This window comes from Gossypium hirsutum, chromosome D09 (assembly GCF_007990345.1).
Source record: "Gossypium hirsutum isolate 1008001.06 chromosome D09, Gossypium_hirsutum_v2.1, whole genome shotgun sequence".
Classification (NCBI taxonomy): Eukaryota; Viridiplantae; Streptophyta; class Magnoliopsida; order Malvales; family Malvaceae; genus Gossypium; species Gossypium hirsutum.
Genome location: NC_053445.1, coordinates 52,194,622 through 52,214,809, shown reverse-complemented (window position 1 = coordinate 52,214,809; position 20,188 = coordinate 52,194,622). Strand labels below are relative to the sequence as shown.

General features: G+C 30.3%; 2 protein-coding genes across 2 annotated transcripts; one reads left to right on the top strand and one right to left on the bottom strand.

Annotated features, from left to right (window-relative positions):
* Nucleotides 1-4,464: 4,464 nt before the first annotated feature.
* Nucleotides 4,465-6,707, top strand: LOC107929116 (3-ketoacyl-CoA synthase 11). Its single transcript, XM_016860462.2, has 2 exons — nt 4,465-5,431; nt 5,741-6,707. Exons 1-2 carry the CDS (start codon nt 4,637-4,639, stop codon nt 6,545-6,547), a joined length of 1,602 nt encoding a protein of 533 aa, XP_016715951.1. The 5' UTR covers nt 4,465-4,636; the 3' UTR covers nt 6,548-6,707.
* Nucleotides 6,708-11,233: 4,526 nt separating this feature from the next.
* LOC107929170 (eEF1A lysine and N-terminal methyltransferase-like) lies at nt 11,234-13,919 on the bottom strand. The gene has a single exon (XM_016860539.2). The coding sequence runs from the start codon at nt 13,884-13,886 to the stop codon at nt 12,495-12,497; it is 1,392 nt and encodes a 463-aa protein (XP_016716028.2). The 5' UTR covers nt 13,887-13,919; the 3' UTR covers nt 11,234-12,494.
* Nucleotides 13,920-20,188: the final 6,269 nt, after the last annotated feature.

The window sequence follows — 20,188 nt, the reverse complement described above, 5'->3', positions numbered from 1 at the left end:
AAAGGGATTTTTATTTAACCCTAAAATTTTTTATTTGTTTATGACTATAATTTTCATTAGACACATCATAACCAAAAATTTATACTTATATATTAACATAAATAAATTATTCACTTACAACTTTAAAAATTAGTGACTTATTTTACAAACAGTTATCAAAGTTTTTTTTTTAAATTAATCGATACTAAAACATACTAAATATAATATGAGTGCATGAATCAAATAAACCAAAATCCGATTTTTTTTTTTAAAAAAGACTTTTATATCTAAATTGAAAATTTATAATTTATAAAAGAAAGTTACAATGAATGTGATTTTTTTTTTAAAAAGGAAATGGGTCTCCTTGATTAACATTTTACATAATTTAATATTCTTAAAATTCATTTTTTCCCCACAAAGCATTAAATATTAAGTATTGAGTGAGAAGATTGAATACAAAATGACATTAACCCAATGAAGAAAAGTGCATGCATGGCATGGCATTGGGACAAACCTTTATTATTAGGTGATTTCGTGTTAGGGTTTTTTCTTGCGAAACCAATTTTCCTCAAATTAAGTGACCCATAAATCTTTAGGCCCCTACGCCTCCTTCATCACCAACACCCATTATAAAAATATTTATATCATTTTTTTTTCATTAGGGTGGATGAAAAATAGGAGCAAAAACTAGGTTTTTAAATATATATATAATTTTAAAACAAAATGAGTAATTTCATCCATTTATATAATTTATATTAAATACGATGTATTAGGGGTGTAAATAAGACACTGGTGCTCAAAAATTAATCAAGTTCGACTCGAAAAAAATTTAAATTTAAGTTTAATACTATTAACCTTAAGCTTAAATCTGTATGAGCATAATTGAACTCGAACATAAAAATTGATAAACGAGTTTAATTAAGCTCAAATAAATAAATTATATCTTGAACCGAACTTAAACTTAAAAAATAATGTACGATTGAAACTTGAGTTGTACATTTAGTTTTAAATTTCAAATTAAACTTAAAACTGAGTTGGATGGCATGAAAAAGACTTAAAAAAAACTAACAAATAATTATGTGCCATATCTTGAATTTCGTTTGGTTTTTTGGTGTGGGCTTATGATTAATGTTAGTGGGTATTTGGTTAGAAGATTGAGCATTGAATATGGGATATTATTTTAATTAAAGCTTGTTGGATAACCAAAAATACAACCGAAAAGATCAAAAAAAAAAAAAAAAGCCTCCAAGTTGGACACGCAATTTCAACAATAAATAAATAAATAAATAATAATATATTGAGATTTTGGGAAAGAAAGACGAAGCGATGAAAAAGAGAGACTTTAGTTTCAAAGTCAAAGGGAGGCAACTGTTTCACTTCCATATGTTAGAGTTAGACGTTAGCTAGCTGTTATCTGGCACATGTTTTATTTATTGTTTAGGGGGGAAATAAATTCTTATTACATTCCAAAAATGCCTCAAATACCCTCCCATGGGTATAGGAAAATGGTCTTGTTTAAATTACAATTTCATCCTATATGAAATTTGACAAATTACTTTACTTTTTTTATTAATTCTTTGTCTGGGTTCAATTAATAGTCTAACAATTCAAGTTTGTGCAGTAGATTTTTTTTTAAATATGAAAAAAATTATAAGGATTAAAAAAAGTTTTTGTCTCAAGCTCTAAATAATCATAAATTTAAATATTTACTAAAATATATTTTATGTTTCATATTCGAAGTTTTGTGTTGAGTTAGATTGCATCCAATCTTTATCACAGCAATTAGGAAATTTTTTTGGAACATGTAAATAGAACCTGAAATCATTGCTAAAATTATGGTTTGAAGTTGTTTAATTTGAGACTTAATAGACATTTCTGTTTTAGAACAAGAAGGAAACTAGGGAATTAAAAATATGTATTCTTCATTTGGGTTAAACTTAAACTTGTAGGAAATGTACCCCCAAGTTTTCTTGTTTACAAATTTTTGGTTTAACCATTTTGAAGCTTCATTGGTATAAGGTTGAGTTTTCGAGTTCAAGTTTCACTTATCTGAGTTTTTTTATCAATTTTGTTTTGGTCAGTTAACTAGCTTAGTTAGTTTCAGGGGTAAAGGTAGGAATTTTTTTATGGGAGGTCGAAATTAAAATTTATTTTTTAGGATAACAAAAATACAATTTCACCATTTGAATAGCCTATATCTTTATAATTTTTAAATGACTAAATAAAAAAAATCATTTTTAAGAAGCCAAAATGTAATTTTATCTTTACTAATTTAATATTTTTAAAAATTTAAAAAGTCTAAATGAAGAAATTCTATTTTAGGGGGACCGAGGCCCTCCAGCCCCCTGGCTATGCCCCTAGTTAGGTTGAATTGATTTAGTTGCTGTAGTTATTGTAATATTTATTTTTTGAATATAAAGATTTTAAATGTTTATTACAGAAATGGTTGTATCTTAAAAAAACATTCACTTTAAATTGATGGCCAAATCTTTATTCTTATGAATTAAAGATTTGAAGTTGCTCATTCTCTAACAAGGGCAGTCTTATCTCAAGTGGATTATTTTGAGTTTGTCTTTTGTCTTTCTATTGCGAATATTTTTATGTTGGGACTGTTATGGTGATAATGAGGAAAGCTTGGACCGGGTATAGTGGGTAAACCCATTGACTTGAGATTAGATTATTTTCCTCATTGTCTCAATTTTTTCGGATTATTTTGGTGATATGATATTCGTCAATTTTTTTTAAAAAAAATTTATCATATTATAAAAACTTCAAGCTGATAAAAATTAAAGTTATTATATTTTGAATTTTGATTCAATTAATTTAACCGGTACATTAAGCAAATGAGATTTTAAATATTAAAAATATATAATTTTAATATCAAATATAGTAAATAATTAATAAAAATTGTGTATTTGACTTAAGAAAATCGTAGATAATGTAAAACTAAAAGATTAAATGTTAAAAATCTCATCAATTTATTTTAAAAAATAAAATATATTAAAATGATTTTCATCAATTTAAAAAAATATATATATATTAAAGTAATTTTTTAGCCATTCAGACAAATTTTAATGATGCATCTTATTAATTAAAGCATTATTTCTTAATTTTATTAATTTATTTGGCCAATATTAAATAGTTGAGATCTTCAAACTCCTTAGTAATTAGATGGTTTAAGGCTATTAAACCTAGACCTTAAATTCAGTGGTACCTATCTATACAATGGCTTGTTTCAAATTTCCTAAAAAAGTATGTGATGTGTGCAGGCATTGCTAATTTCTAGTGAGATCAGCAAAAGAATGAAATGTGTATACGCTGAAAGGCTTAGAGTTGCTTACCAACACCAAAATACGGATGGTGGTATAGGATTTAGAGACTTGGAGCTTTTCCATTTGGCTCTATTATCAAAACTGGATGTTAGATTTTCTTTCTTGGACATGGAGCAGGCTTATGGAAGCATTGTTATGGCAAGCTTTTAATGGTGAGAAAGTGGAAATATGAGGGGATAGATGGGTTTTGGGGATTGAGAGGTCTGATAGTGATCATGATTTAGTACCTAATATCATTGACATTTTAATAGTTGGGGCTCTTATATAGTCAAATTCGGGTATAAAGTCTTAAGGTTAAAGTGAGGGATTAATACCTATAAAAACTTTCATACTCTTAAACTGTGGCGGATTATTGATATCCAAAAATGCTTTGCTTACGGGTGAAGTGTCCTGGATTTGGTCCAAACTCATTAAACATTAATTGATAACATCACATTTGTTGATTTCTAGAACATAATCCGAAATTCCAACATAAATAATTTAATTTTTTTTAAAAATTGATATTATAGCATTTTGGCTTCACACTAATTGAGCTAAACTTTGAGTTAGACTTATCCAATCGATGATCAGAATACTCATTTAATTTTGGGGTGCATTATTAAATTTGAATGGAGCAAGACTTAATTATGATTTTATTACCTTTTGAGTCTTAGTTCAATTGGTATGGATATTGTTTCCAATGCAAGAAGACGTGAGCTCGAGTATGCTGAAGTGTATTATCCTCCTATTTATGGGTTGGAGAGGAACTATGAATAGTTTCAAACATGATGTATCTCTACTTCAAATCCGAATTTAAATATGAAAATTTTCTACTATATATAGTACTATAGATAGATACCTACTAAATCAGTATTCATTTGAGCAAATTGACCAAGTTGTAAACCCTTGGTCCATGCACCCAAATCACATACACAATATACAAGAGTGGCAAATCTGAAATTTCCTAATTACGAGAAGGCCGAAAAGTAAATCATTATAAAATATTTCCATAAGATAAAAAAAAACAAAAATAGAGAAAATAAAATAAATAATTTTCCGGGTTGGCGAATTCAATGCCAAGGCGTGTTAACAATTAAAAGTTCGTTGGGGTAGTTGTATCCTCCCATCTCTCTTTCCCCCCTTACCTCTTTAAATTCTCCACTAAACCTCTTCCCCCAAACTGCAAGCAACTCATTAACTCATTCATACATTTTCCTTCATTTTCTCGGCGAATTCGAAACCGAAAACGCAAGAAATTTTTCATTTTTTCTTGATTCCCAGCAACTTTTCAATCTGGGTTTTGCTTGAATATTCATATTAACTTTGTTTTATACCAAAAAAAAAAGATGACAGAAGCGAGTAAGAAAAGCATGAATCCAGACCCAGTTCATGTTCAAAGCACAGCTTCATCAAACGAAACAAGATCAAACAACAATCTCCCCAATTTTCTTCTTTCAGTGAGGCTAAAATACGTGAAGCTCGGCTACCATTATTTAATCTCCAACGCCATGTATCTAATGCTGGTGCCGTTATTAGCCATTGCTTCAGCTCATCTCTCAACGCTCACGGTCCTTGATTTGGTTCAACTATGGGACCAACTCAAGTTCAATCTTGTCTCTGTTACTTTATGTTCAGGCCTTTTGGTTTTTTTAGCCACCCTTTACTTCATGAGCCGTCCCCGGAAAGTTTATTTGGTGGATTTCGCTTGTTATAAGCCGGAGCCTGAACGGACTTGTACCAGAGAGATTTTCATGGAGAGATCGAATCTTACTGGAAGTTTCACTGAAGAGAACTTGGCTTTTCAAAAGAAGATACTGGAGAGGTCTGGTTTAGGGCAAAAGACGTATTTGCCTGAGGCGGTGTTGCGTGTACCGCCGAACCCTTGTATGGCGGAGGCAAGGAAAGAAGCGGAGGCAGTGATGTTTGGTGCCATTGATGAGCTGTTGGAGAAGACTGGTGTTAAGGCTAAGGATATCGGTATCCTTGTGGTGAATTGTAGCTTGTTTAACCCTACACCGTCGCTTTCCGCCATGATTGTTAATAGATATAAGCTTAGAGGCAATATTTTGAGCTATAATCTTGGTGGAATGGGTTGCAGTGCTGGGCTGATTTCTATTGACCTTGCTAAACAAATGCTACAGGTATGTTGAATCTCATTTTTAGGGTTTAGTTTGCTATTGTCCGTAATTTTCGATAATTAGAGCATTTAAAAGTCGAGTTGGATGAGGATGTTTTTACCTTAATATGACTGGGTAATGCACGTTTGGGGTCCAAATACAAGGGAAATGTATCACAGGTTAAGAAAATTTGGTGCATTTATTTCTCTCTTACATAGCACATGTGCTTGGTCCTGGCAATTGGCCAAGTAGGTGAACCATATTAAAGGGTAACTGCTCCTGTTTTGATTAGTTAAAAATGAAAAGCTGAATTCGAAAATTTCTGAACCGCAGGTACATCCTAACTCTTATGCCTTGGTGGTGAGCATGGAGAACATTACTCTCAACTGGTACTTCGGCAACGACCGATCCATGCTAGTCTCTAACTGCTTGTTCCGTATGGGCGGTGCCGCGATCCTTCTATCAAACCGGTCATCCGATCGCCGCCGCTCCAAGTACCAACTCATCCACACCGTACGAACCCACAAAGGAGCCGACGACAAATGCTACAACTGCGTCTTCCAACGTGAGGACGACACCAAACGGATCGGCGTTTCCCTTTCCAAAGACCTCATGACGGTCGCCGGCGAAGCCCTCAAAACCAACATCACCACCCTCGGTCCATTAGTCCTCCCCATGTCCGAACAACTCCTCTTTTTCATCACTTTAGTAGCCAGAAAAGTCTTCAAAATGAAAATCAGGCCGTACATCCCGGATTTCAAACTAGCTTTCGAGCATTTTTGCATCCATGCAGGTGGGAGAGCCGTGTTAGATGAGCTAGAAAAGAACCTTGAGCTCTCAGATTGGCACATGGAACCATCGAGGATGACACTTTACAGGTTCGGTAACACGTCGAGCAGTTCTTTATGGTACGAACTAGCTTACTCGGAAGCCAAAGGAAGGATCCGAAAAGGTGATCGGACATGGCAGATTGCATTCGGGTCAGGGTTTAAATGCAACAGTGCTGTATGGAAAGCACTGAAGACCATTAATCCAGCAAAGGAGAAGAGTCCATGGATTGATGAAATTGATGAATATCCTGTTTATGTGCCTAAGGTGGCCACTGTTTCTTCTTCTTCTTCTTCCCAGAAAGCCATATAATTTTCATCAAAGGAAGACAGTAGAGAGAAAGAGAGGACATAATTAGTGATTATTAGAACTATGATTTATTTTTTATTTTTTTTACATGTTTACTTGTGTGTTGATTTGAAGATTAATTTATTCCAAGTTGAAGATATATATATATCATTTTTCATTTTCATTTTCATTTTCATTTTTAGTGTTATAAAAAAATTATTGATGTTGTAGAAAACAAATTTGCTTATTTCTTTTTCTTAACCAATTGTTGTTGGAATTATTGTTCCTACTATCTCTGCCCAACATCTTTTGTTTGAGTCAGTTCACCTAATAAAATGTTAAAATATTTGGGTTAAAAAATAAAATAAATAATTCTTTTAATGAATATATTACCTAAATTAACAATTAACCTGTTATTTGATAAATTGTTTATTAGATTAGTAAAAATTTAACTACAGAATATAATTATGCTGTTTAATAAAAAAAAACTTGAATTCTTTTTTAAGGTAAAAAAAAAATCTTGAATTTTAGAATTTACTTGTTTCATATTTTTAATTTTACTAGCTTCTAATGTCAGGTGTGATTAGTAAAATAATATTTTTTTAATTTTAATTATTGAATATAATTTAAATATATTAACTTATCAATTCAAATATTAGAATAGAAATTTTTTAAATAATAATTAAATCATTTTTAACATGTTCTACATATAATATGGTTTTACTTTATGTAATCAATGCAAAGTAACATTATTCAAAATAATAATTAATTAACATAAATAACTCTAATATTAATTAAGTGATAATTAAAATGCTTAAAATTCTATTCAACTAATAACTTTATTTTACATCAATAAAATTAGCACACTTTTCTTAACTAATAATTGTAAATTATAATTATACAAGTTTCCCTATATTTTCAATTCAACTTTTTAACTAATAATTATAAATTAAATATTATAATTATTTTAGATATGAATTTAGTAGTATGATGCACAAACTCGTGCTTATATATATTATAAATTAATATATTATTTTAAATAGTTTTGGATAAAAATAAATACAACAATATGATTATTTCACTTATTTAAAAGAAAGTAAAGATATAATTTATTTTAAATATATGATTTTTTTTAAATTAAAACCAACTTAATATTTTTAATATCATATTAAGCGATAAGTAATTATCTAGCTATTTTATTCAATAATTTTTTGTTAAAAAATTTAAATTAAGCCAAAATTTATTATAGCTGTCAAATACATATAAAAATTAAATGTTAAAAATTAAAATTTCAATAATCTATGAAGTACACCCTAAGCAAACAATTGAATTTAATTTAATTAATACGATAATAATATTGAGGACTCAACTACAATATTTTGGATAGCTCATAGTTTGATGTTATCCGGTGAAATTAACCCTAATAGTATTATAATATCAAGAAAATAAATTATACTTTTTAATTGAAAATATATTTAAAGCATTATTATCCAATACAATGATAGTAGAGTTTTTTTAACTTTACAAGCGAATTGAAAAAAAAATCTGATTATTTTAAAGTTGTATTTAAACAAATAAAAACTAAACAAAAAATACTTGATAAAAATTTTAACTCCATTTATGAGATTAAAAAATTTCACCATGAATACACTAAATAACTATCCTAATTTAAATAAAATCCATCAAATAATCTAACCCTATAACACTTCTAGAATATAGGCATAATTTAGAAATGCTTCTTAAAAGTGCTTTTGAGAAAAAAAAAACTTTTAGAAAGAAGCTAAAATTTTCGAGAAAAGACTATTTTTGGGCAAAATTTTAACTTGAGAGAAACATTTGTTTTCTCTAAAAAAGAAGCTTTGTCATGTCCCAAATTCAAGGTTGTCGGAATAGTGATTTCGTAACCACAAATCCGATGAGAAAAAAATTATTTTTCTTATATTTTTATGTTCTACGATTTCACAAAATTATTTCGTGAAAATTTCGTTCGAAAATTTCGACGTTTGGGCACTCAATTTAGTCAAAAGGGCTAAATTGTAAAAAGTGCAAAAGTTGAGTTCTACATGTTAGAGGTGTCCAATTGTTATGAAACTTTAAATTGGAGGTTCTTATATGATAATTAGACCATTGGTTAAGTTGTTAGACAAAAATGGACATGAAATAAGTGAAATAGAAAATTTTTAAGTTAGGGGCAATTTGGTAATCTAGTAATTAAAATGAATTAAAAGGGAAAAAGATGACAAATTGTGCTCATCTTCTTCGTTTGGACGAAATCAGCAGAGGGAAGCCATAGTTTGGGTTTTCAAGCTTTCAAGCTCCATAGTAAGTGATCCCAAGCCCCGTTTTTAATGTTCTTTACGTTTTTAGAGTCCCGGTAGCTTAATTTAGCTTATTCTAGCAATAATTTAACCTAGGGTTTATATTTGGAAAAATACCCATAGGTGAAAAGTGTTTATTTTTATATTTTATGATAGAATATGAGGCTAGAAATTATGTTAAACAACTTTTGCTAGCCTATTTTAAGCGAAAACGAGTAAGTTGACATAATCGGTAAAAATCCCTAATGTACATAAGTAAATGTTAGAGTGAGAATTTGATGTTGTCATAGAAGAGAAAAATATTCAGCATGTCATAAAACATAATAATATGGGATGAATTTTAATTTCCGAGCCTTGGGGCAAAAATGTAATTATGTAAAAGTTTAGAGGCAAAATCATAATTTTGAAAAAGTTAGAGCCGAGGGCTGTTTTGATGAATGTGAGTATTAAATAAGTTAAATTTGCTATTTTAGATCAAGAAGAATGAAACTCGAGGTTAGACAAAGGGAAGAATAAAGTTGAAGACTAAGTTGGTGAATTGGGCTATATTTGGTACCGAGGTAAGTTTACGGTAAATAAATGTAATATTTTAATAATTATTATTAATGCTACTATTTTCCAGCAACTATGAATTTATTCCATGAATTTATTTGATGTTGATTCAAGTATAAAATGATAAAGAATTAATATTAAAAAGTCCTATTGATACATAAGGAAAGTACTAGATACAAATGTCATGACATTTGGGTAAAGAGATCTCATGTAAAACCATGTTTGGGACATGACATTGGCATCCTTGAGATCGTGAGAGGTCCCCTGTAAGACCATGTCTGGGACATGGTATGGGCACCGAGATGAGAGGTCCCATGTAAGACTATGTCTGGGACATGGCGTTGGCACCGAGATGAGAGGTCCCCCGTAAGACCATGTCTGGGACATGGTATGGACACCGACATGAGAACATCCCATGTAAGACCATGTCTGGGACATGGCTTTGGCATGTTTTTACCAGAAGAGACCCGAGTATCCTTATTGTTCCAATGTAACTCAACGGGCTAATAAACAAATCATGTTCAGGAAAGTTCAGTTAAAAACATAAATGGCAAGCTCAGGTAAGTTATAGGAGTTAAGAATTTATTATATTATCAATTGATATTCAATGATGCAACAAGAGAAGAGTAAGTTATGCATACAAGTATACTAAGAAAACAAGCAAGAGAACTAGAATGAGATTATCTAAAGAGTAAACTAGAGATATAGACACTTGAGTTTAATTATTTGTGTTTAATGTTGTTATTTATTTGCTAGTAAACTTACTAAGCTTTATGCTTACTTCTTTTATTTCTCTTTCTCTTATAGTATTGCAAGGCTACTTCAAGGATCCTAAAGAAGTCGGGAATCGTCCACACTATCAACCATAACTGCTCGGTATTTTATGATGAAACTCGTTTGAGTTATGGCATGTATAGGGATTTAGTTATTTTGCATGTTTGTAATTATAATTTTGCTAAAGAATGAGGTGTAAGTATTTGATGATGAATTATTATTAAAAATGGTTAAGTATGAAGGTGTTTGTTGTTATAAGAGTCTAGGTGATAAATTATGCATGGAAATCATGAAATGGGTAAAATTTTGTAGAGAAACAGAATTCAGGTAGCACAGTGACATGACTTTGAAAAATCACCTAGGATGGTATAAAATGAATTAGAGGGTGAATGATATATGAAATTAAAGCTTGTTGAGTCTATTTTCATGGAAAAATAACGGTTTAGCAAAAGGAATTTTATATTTTGAGATATGTTAATTTTAGTGAGACACGGTCAGATCTGTTTTTGGAGTCCCCTGTTCGGAGTTTAGAAAGTCATTAAAAATTCTACAAAAATGGTTATGAGTTATAGTTTATACTCTTAGATTCCTTAATGAGTCTATTTTCTGTAGGAACAAGTGGGAACACCATATGAAAATCCTATAATGAGAAAATTTATTTTTAGTAACAAGAGGTCAGAATAGGTGAAACATGGGAGACTTTAACTAATAAACTGTACTAATTGGCTAAGGCAAAAGTTCTAAAAATTTGATGGTAGGAAGATATATGAGTCTAGTTTTAGGAAAAATTTACGGAATTAAATTTTGAGTCCCGTAGCTCGAGTTATAATCAATTTAGTAACTGTTGCACAATTGGACAGGTTTGCTGTAAATAGTGAAATTAACTTTCAAAGTAAATTTTTATGCTCCGAATTAATAAAATAAGCTAAGTAATGCCTCGTGCTTGACTCTGACAACGGTCTCGAGTAAGGGGTGTTACAAGCTTGTTTAGGAATATTATTATGTCAAAAGTACATTTTCTCAAAAAAAAACACTTTTAAATAGCATTCCTAAACTGCCCGTGGTATAACATAAATGCTACTTGTAAGTTTAAATGGTCTTTAATTTAGGATACCCAAACAACAATAGAGTACATCTGTATCCAAACACTAAACAATGGAATCATAGGCTATGAAAAATTTGTGCATTTATTTCTCTCCTACATAGCACATGGGACTGGCAATTGGCCAAGTAGGCCAGCCACATTGAAGTCTGAAAATGTGCTAACAGTAAATCAAGTATGTCTGCTCTTGAATTTAATAGGCCAACTGAGTCAAAGGAAAGACAGGTTATAGTCAATGAAAAATGAAAAGGTGTCAATCCTAAATTCCAGCTGTACCCATAATTATTATATCGTGAACCCGAAATTATCCCAACCTCAATTTCGAACCGTTTGAAATGTTGTTGAAGTACTAGTGACTGTAATGTTATGGTCCAATTTTTATAGGTGCAACCCCAACTCTTATGCCATAGTCGTGAGGATGGGAACATTACTCTCAACTGTTGGGCAACCACCGATCCATGCTGGTCTCAAACTGCCTGTTCCATATGGATGGTGCCGCAATGCTCCTCTCAAACCAGTTGTCTGATCGCTGCCACTTGATTACCAACTCGAACCGGTTGTCTGATTGCTGTCACTTGGGTTGTCTGATCGCTGCCACTTGAAATACCAAGTCATCCACACTGTATGTACCCATAAATCGACAAATGCTACAACTGCAGCTTCCAATGCGAGAACGACACCAAAAAGATCGTTGCTTCCCTATAGAAAGGCCTCATGACCGTTGCCGGAGGAGCCCTCAAAACCAACTTCACCACCTTGCTCTTCCCATGTCTGAACAACTCCTGTTTTCCATCACTTTAGTTGAGAGGAAAGTCTTCAAAATGAAGACTACGCCATATACATCTCAGATTTCAAATAAACTTTTGGGCATTTTTGCATCCAAGCAGGAAGGAGAGCCACGTTAAATGAGCTCGAGAAGAAGTTTGAGCCATGGATTGGTGCATGGAGCCATCGAGGATGACACTTTACAGGTTCAGGAATATGCCGAGCAGTTCTTTGTGGTATGAACTGGCTTACTCCAAAGCCAAAGGAACTGAAAAGGTGATCCGACATGGCAGATCCAGATTGCATTCGGGTCTTAATTTTTGTCAACCTCAAAAGAATTTTAAAATGGCAAACCATAACTGCCAAGTCATGCTTAAACCCTAATTCTAATATAGCGATGCTAATTCCTAACCTTGAACACAATCTTAAAAGTTGATATGGCTGAATTTGAATGAGCATATTAATTGCTTGCATCTCCAATTCTATTAATGGAATCCATATATGCTCCTGAAATCGCCAGTCTCAATTTTGTAAGGAATTTATTTTCAGAATCACTACTTGAAGACGAACAAGGCAAAGCCTTAGCAGCGATGAGAACGAAATTCTCTACATTTCCAACATTGATTTCATATAACTCAGGGAAAACCTCCCGAAATTCATGTATCAACTTCTCGTAAAACGATCTACTTTGAGGGATCACATTAATAACAAAAATCCCGGATTCACGAAGAACCGATCTAGCAGCCAAAAGAACATCCCTCCTAAAAAATTCTATTGGGGGAGCACTAACACCATTTCTTGGATCATCAGAATCCAAATCAACCATAATAACATCAAACTGAGGAACGATGTTACCAACAACATCTCCATGTGCAAGTTGGTCCATAAATTCCATACCATCTCTGACTTGAACCCGAACTAAATCTCCATCCTCCAATCCAAAGTACTTGCGAGCAACCCTTAACACCTCTTCATCAACCTCAACACCAACAACCTCAAAGTCCAGTTGTGTTTTCAAAAACCCAACTAGAGCTCCACCCCCAACACCAAGACATAAAGCTTTAGGTCTTAACCCGGATTCAACATGCTTTTCAATGCACGACCCGATCAAAGCAAGACTAGCCACCATTGGCACCAAATAAGCATGCACCAAAACCCCCAAATCAGGGCTAAACTCTATACTACTGCTTCCTATATCAACTGAATCCAAACAAGAAACCTTGTTGGGCACAATTCGAATCTCTGTTTGAACCAAATTAGGCATCCGTTTAAACCTTAATCTCCTCCTAAATTCCCTACTCTGATCACTACCCTCTATCTCAACATCTTCAACAAGCATTTCACCAACAAAATTCCCAATACATTTCTCTAAAACTAAGCTACAAACAATATTATCCTCATAACACAAAAAGGGTACTTCCAAGTTTTCATTATGGAAGTAACTTTTAGGAGATAATGCAATTACCAGTGGCTTTAGCGAAATCTCCAGGTTGTTTAGGGAATCGGGATCGATCCAACGGCGGTAAATGGAAGATGAACTAGAGCCGTTGATGATTGGTTGTTGTTCTTGTCCGATTAATATGAGGCGTTGGATGTTAGGGGAGGAGAGGAGGAGTTGGAGATGACCGGACTCCGTCGAGAAGATCCAGTCGGACTCGCGGTGCTTGGGGACGATCATGGCGGCGACACTGGGAATGAGAGGAGAGGAGGGCTGAATCGGTGAGTCGAGGACAGCGATTCGAATGAGTGGGGAGGCGAGTGAGGGATTGAGGGTGGGATTAGGGTTTGGGATGGCGAAGGAGAGGAATCGAGAGGGTTGTAGGGTTTCCAAGATGGCCTCGTCTACCTCCATTTTTGTTTTCGATCGTTTCTGCAGTGACTTCAACTTATATGGAAAAACAAAGGTATAATTATGAATTTTATCTCTTATTTTATAAAATTGATACATTAGTCTTTTATTTAATTTATCTGAATTTAGTCCTAGGAAAATTCATAGGTTAGTCCAGTGATAGATAATATGAACTTCGATTGTTGATTTTTTTATGTTAGGTTTGGTAGTGTGTATAAATTGTTGAATATTCCATGTGATAAATATTATGAATGTGATATAGATGCATTTAATATCATAATTATTTAAATATGAAGAAATATATCTTTTATATTTTTTAATAAAGTTAAAAAAAATTAGAAATGGTCGATTGAGTCTTAGCTCGATGCAATATTGTTGTCACTGTAGGACGACGTGGGTTACATTATCCTCTTATTTAAGAGTTGGGTATGTCGGGTATATTATATTATCCTATTTGGTTCATTTAGTCGAAATATAATATTTCGGTATTTGGTTGATAGAATCTAAATATATAAATAGGCGCATTTTACTAAATTATCCTTGTTATAGAAATTGTTCTTTTAATTTAATCTTTAAAACTAAATTTTGTTATAATATAATGAGGTGACATTTTAATACTGTATCACAATATCACTTGAAATTTTTAAAATTTTATATAAAATCTAAAGTGATATAATCTCAGAGTGGCGTATGACCATTCCTTAACGGAATCAATGTTTAACAATCAAATTATAAAAAAAAAACTCCTAAGTTATGAGACTAATGTATACCAAAAAAAAATTCAGGGATGAAGATAAAAAAATTACTAAAATTAAAGACTAAATGTTAGTTTCTCTCTTAAAAAAATCAACTTAAACCCAATGACACTTGGGCCTCGAAAAGCATTCTTCCAGTTTGTTTGCCAGATTTTATGGATCGCAAAGTAGTGGGAACACATACACCAAATACAACCATTTTGTTATATTAGTAATCAAGACGAATGCGGATACGAGATTATCATATGTAAAAATCATAAATATAAATATACAATTGATACACGTAATAAATTGTGCATACTAAAATTAAAATATATAAAAATATTAAAATAAAATTTTAGTTGAATAGCAAATCAAAGATTTTACTGTTGTAATTACTTCGGGTTCAAATATCAATAATATAATTTATTTTAATTACAAAAAGTCATTTCTTTAATTTTTCTAACTAAGTTAGTGACCCGGTTGAGGATGACACTAACTTACTCAAAAGCCTAAATAATAGTATATACATATATATATAATTGGTGAAAGTAATAAGGCGTACATAATAAAATTAAAATGTTTAGAAGTATCAAGATAAAACTTTAGTTGAGTTGTAAATTAAAGGCTTAACAAATGCAATTAGTTCGGTTTCAAATCCTAATATATGCATATTCTTATTAGTTTTTTTTTAAATAAAAAATGATTAAAGTATTCTCAAATAATATAACTTATTTTAATTACGGAAGGACATTCCGAATTGGTGACGCAATTGAGAGTGACATCAACTCAATCAAGAATTTAAATAATAGTATGGATATAAAAAATTAAATAAATATACCTATATTGAACTACTAGTAAATTTATTGAAAAATTATAAATTTATAAATTTAGTATAATTGGGAGAGAATTTGTAATTTAATTATGATCTCTCCGGTATTTTGGTATCCATCAAAAATTGGATAAGATGGATACATGGCCTAAACGGTTTTCCCTTAAAACCTATAACTTCTTTAATATATTTGAAATTTAATAAGTTTTTTATTTTAATTTTTCAAATTATAGCTTCTTTAAATAAAAAGAAAGGGTATAATTAAAAAATTTTGAATTGCGGGGTAATTTTTTTTAAATAACAATTAATGTATAATATTAATTCTTAATAAATCGATATATGATTAAATGTAAAATTGTTACAAAACTATTGAAACAATAGTTAAACGGAAGGTACATCAAATAAATTCAAATAACACGTACAATTTTCTATTATGTTTTCTCATGTGTTGAAACAGTTGAATTCTTTTCTCTTTGTCAATATTGTTAAAAATATATCTCTCAACATATGTAATCAAACAACCACTCATCCATTGATCTTCAATTCGATTCCTCAAACGATTTTTCACAATTTTCATTGTAGAAAAGACTCTTTCCACACTTGTTGTAACAACTAGCAAAATCAATGCTAACTTCGCCAGGCAATATACCAATGGATAGGCAATGTTATTTTTTGTATCAACCATCTTCTTAGCAAGATCTTGAATTCCTTTCAAATTTGATAACTCTCAATAATGTATATCTCCAATTGATTATCAAGTGCAACAACTTTAAGTGGAGAAAAATCGTATGAATAAATTTGATCAAGACAAATCAACTTCTATTTGTCAACAGGTGCAAAACCCTCATTCGGACATAAGTAAGATACACATAATAATAGTTTCGTATTTCATCCTCGTCCAGAACAAATTTAAGAACTGGACAAGGCCTTTTGAACTTCAAAATTTTGAAAGTATTAAAAGATTGATCACCTTTCTTAAATAAATTCTAGAGAAAAAGAGGAATTTGAGAGTACAATGATAATGTTGAAAGAAAATAAAAGGATTTGAGATTTTGGAGATTTTAGTGGGTAAAGAGAGATTCATTTATTTTTATATAAAAATAATTTTTTTTCATAAATTTTGGTTGGATCAAATTTTTTGTGGGAATTATTTTTTAATTTTTTGTGGGGACAATTATATTAAATTAAAAATATATATAACTATTTTCTTTTTCCTTTTTAGGGTTCATTTGACCCCACAATCTTTCAAGTGGTTGAATAGAAGTAAAGAAAAACATAATTTTAAGGGTTGAATGGTAAAACTGTAAATGAAAATACGAAATGTCATTGTATTTACCAACTTGAAACTCTAAATTGTGACTTATTGATCTGGTATTCACTTTTCCTAAGATCATGGATTAAGTTCGAATCATAATAATATAAATATATATATATATATATACCAACTTACAAGACCAACTCTAATACATAAATGATATAGGATCGAAGGCTTTTATTTAGGATCATGACATTCTCCCTCCTTCAACAAGGGTTTATTATCTCTTAATGTAACATCATTAATTCTCTCATAACATGCTTATATATCATAATCTACATCAACCTATTTAATATTATCTGATTGTAGGAGCTGATATTATCTATAAGAAGCAGCTATTAGAATTGTAAAATAAATCTAAAATAAAACTTAATAAATCAGGATCTATTATGTCAAATCACCAAAAATAAAGCAAGAATAAAATTAGATGCGAAAGCATACTTGAATCCATGGATTCCTTGAAGTTTTTCCGAATCTTGGGGATTTGATTTTTCAAATTAGCACACAAGAAATTCAAAAAATATTTGCTCTCTTTGCTAAAGATGGGATATTAGAAAAGATATTTTGTATGTAATTTGGGAACCATAACCCTAATATTTATAATATTGACAAATTAGTTCTAATTCCTAATTAACCCATCATTAATTAGAATTTGATTAGAGCTCAATTACTAGAATATCTACACATTTTTTACCTATACTTTATTTAATAATTAAAGCCCAATAAAACTTTAACAAAATTAGATCACTTTTTATTTGGACTAACTTATAATGATAGTAAATAATAATATGTAACTACCCTTAATATATATGTGATGATATCCATATTTTTCAACAACACCCCATAAGTTTAAAAGGATCTCCATAACGCAAGACAAAATCTTCAGTGTTAATCCAAGCCAGCTTTAACATGGAATGATCAACTTTGATATCCCACCTGCAATATATTATAAATATGTATATATATATATTATTGACATAATCTGATCAAATACAGATTACATCTAAAAGAAAGATGAAAGTGGGTGGTTGCTTGATTTGCAAGATGCAACCTGGATTTAATTATAGTTTATTGCTTTGAAATGTTATCATTATTAGTTAATTATTATCAAGTACTACAATATTACAAAAGGAACCTGATTTCCCACTTCTAACTTGTCTTATTCTTATAGTTAATCATTAATATTTTAACAAATTAATTGCTCAATTTAACAATAATAATTGCACTCATAAAATATTTTTTATGGAAATTTATAAAAGTTTTAAAGCTGATTATTAATATTACACTAATACAAATGGATATATATACGAAAGACACATAGTCATTTTCTAATCTATAAATAAGAAGATAATATATTTCAGCACATTCAAACTCACGTTCTCGTATTAGTAATAATATTAATGACTTAATCGGATATTGTATTAAAGTTTTTAAATATGTTAGTATAAGTTATGCTCGTAAATTAAAGAATAGTTGCATCGTTGTATTTTGTTGGTGTGAATTGGTGGTGAATGCCAACCAACTATCCTATGCATTCAAGAACCCTTCTTTAACTTATTTGGGTTTTGTAGATAATTTAATTTTTCAACTGGAAAAACACAGTTAATTTCTCTAATGTTGAAGTAATCTACCATTTTCAATGTTTTAATTGATTAGTGGAGGAATATTCTATTATTCGGTTTTTTTTAAAATATTATACATTGATAATTTCTTTTTACATATATTATCTATTAACTCAATTATATTTTTTTATATGTTGTTTGTTATTTTTGGTATAACTCACGTGTATTAATATACAATTCTTGTTATTCCATCGGAATGGGGTGAACATTTTTAACCGTGGATTTTGTATGGCCATCAACTTTTTTTTTAATCTGTTTTTTTAATAGATTTAATGAAATTATCGTTAAAAAAATTAACGGGATAACGTGAAATATTTTTAATGAGATGCAATTTATTACTTAGATAACCCAATAAGATAATTATATGATGAATATAATAAAATAAATAATATATTAAATTTAAAAAAACTCTTAAATTAAAGAAAATAAACGTAATTATCTAAAAAAAATAACTTAGTAGAAAAACTTCTCAATAGACAAACGTACGAAAGATTGAAACATTTTGAAATTAGAAAAAAAAATTTGAATTTATTCATTAAATCTGTTAGAAAAAAACAATTTTTTTTTTAAAAAAAGAACAAGTGTTGATGGCAAAAAAAGACTCAAAATAGAATTAAAACTATTCTGACAAAACATACAAACATTAGTGGCCAAATTTATCATCAAGCCTTAATTAATAAATCTTTTAATTGTTGTTTAATTAGTGTAAACATTTAAATTTTGAAGAAATTGGTCGAAAAAGTACTAAGTACCTAATGGAGGAGAAATATTTTTTAGGTACCACATTGTCAGCTAAAGTACAGTGGAGGTTAATCAAATTTTCTTTTTAACGAGGAAAAAAATCAGCCCCCTAAACTTTTCAAATCTTGAATTGAATTTAGCTGTTACCACATCTTAACCTATAAATTTTTGTTAACACTGTAAAACTAAAAGAAAACGGGAAAATGACAAATTAAAACAGAGAAAAAGTGTTTCATTCAAATAATTGATGTACGATTCATTAAAGAGTTAGATTCATAATTATTCGTCTATTTAAGTTCTTTTACCTTTCAATGGTTTACATTAACCATAAAATAATATTTTGTCTTTAAATTTATTACTTTTTCTCAATTTCATCTTCAAATTTTTTTGTTCCTCGGTAATCTTAAATTTGGGCAAAACTTTTTAATTTAGCTCCTGAACTTGAATTTGTTTAAGGTACGTTGATTTGTTATTTTGAAATTATGTCATGTCATCACTCAATAAATTTTAAAAGTTGTAGATAAAATATTTTTTTTAAAAATATTTCAAGCGATTATGTGGCACAATATCAAACAAATTTAAAGATCAAAATGAGAAAAAAAAGAGAGTAAGCTATACCCAATGTCACTAAACTATTAGTTGCGTTTTTAAAATCGTTGTTGTATGGCATTTTTTATTCGCGCCACCTATACCAATTGAAAGATCTTCTTCCCCTTCTCTTCCATAGTTCAGTTTTTTTTCATGAAATAGTTTTAAATGTCATGAATCTACGAACCAAAATCTAAATAATTTTCTTCTTCGATCTTCAACACTTTTGTCAGATCAACTTGGATTTAAGATATATTCTTCTACTCATCGATGGGTACCGATCCACTATACCGATTGTCAAATTACTGTGTGAAACTCACTAGTCGGACTTAAAAAAAAAACTTAACAGCCCAATAACTGAAGTAAAAACTTTCAAATAGTTCAATGACTATTTTATAACCTTTTGAAGTTAAGTGACCAAAATGTAAAATTACTAATAATTTAATGGAGTTGGATGTTATTTATCCAAAAAA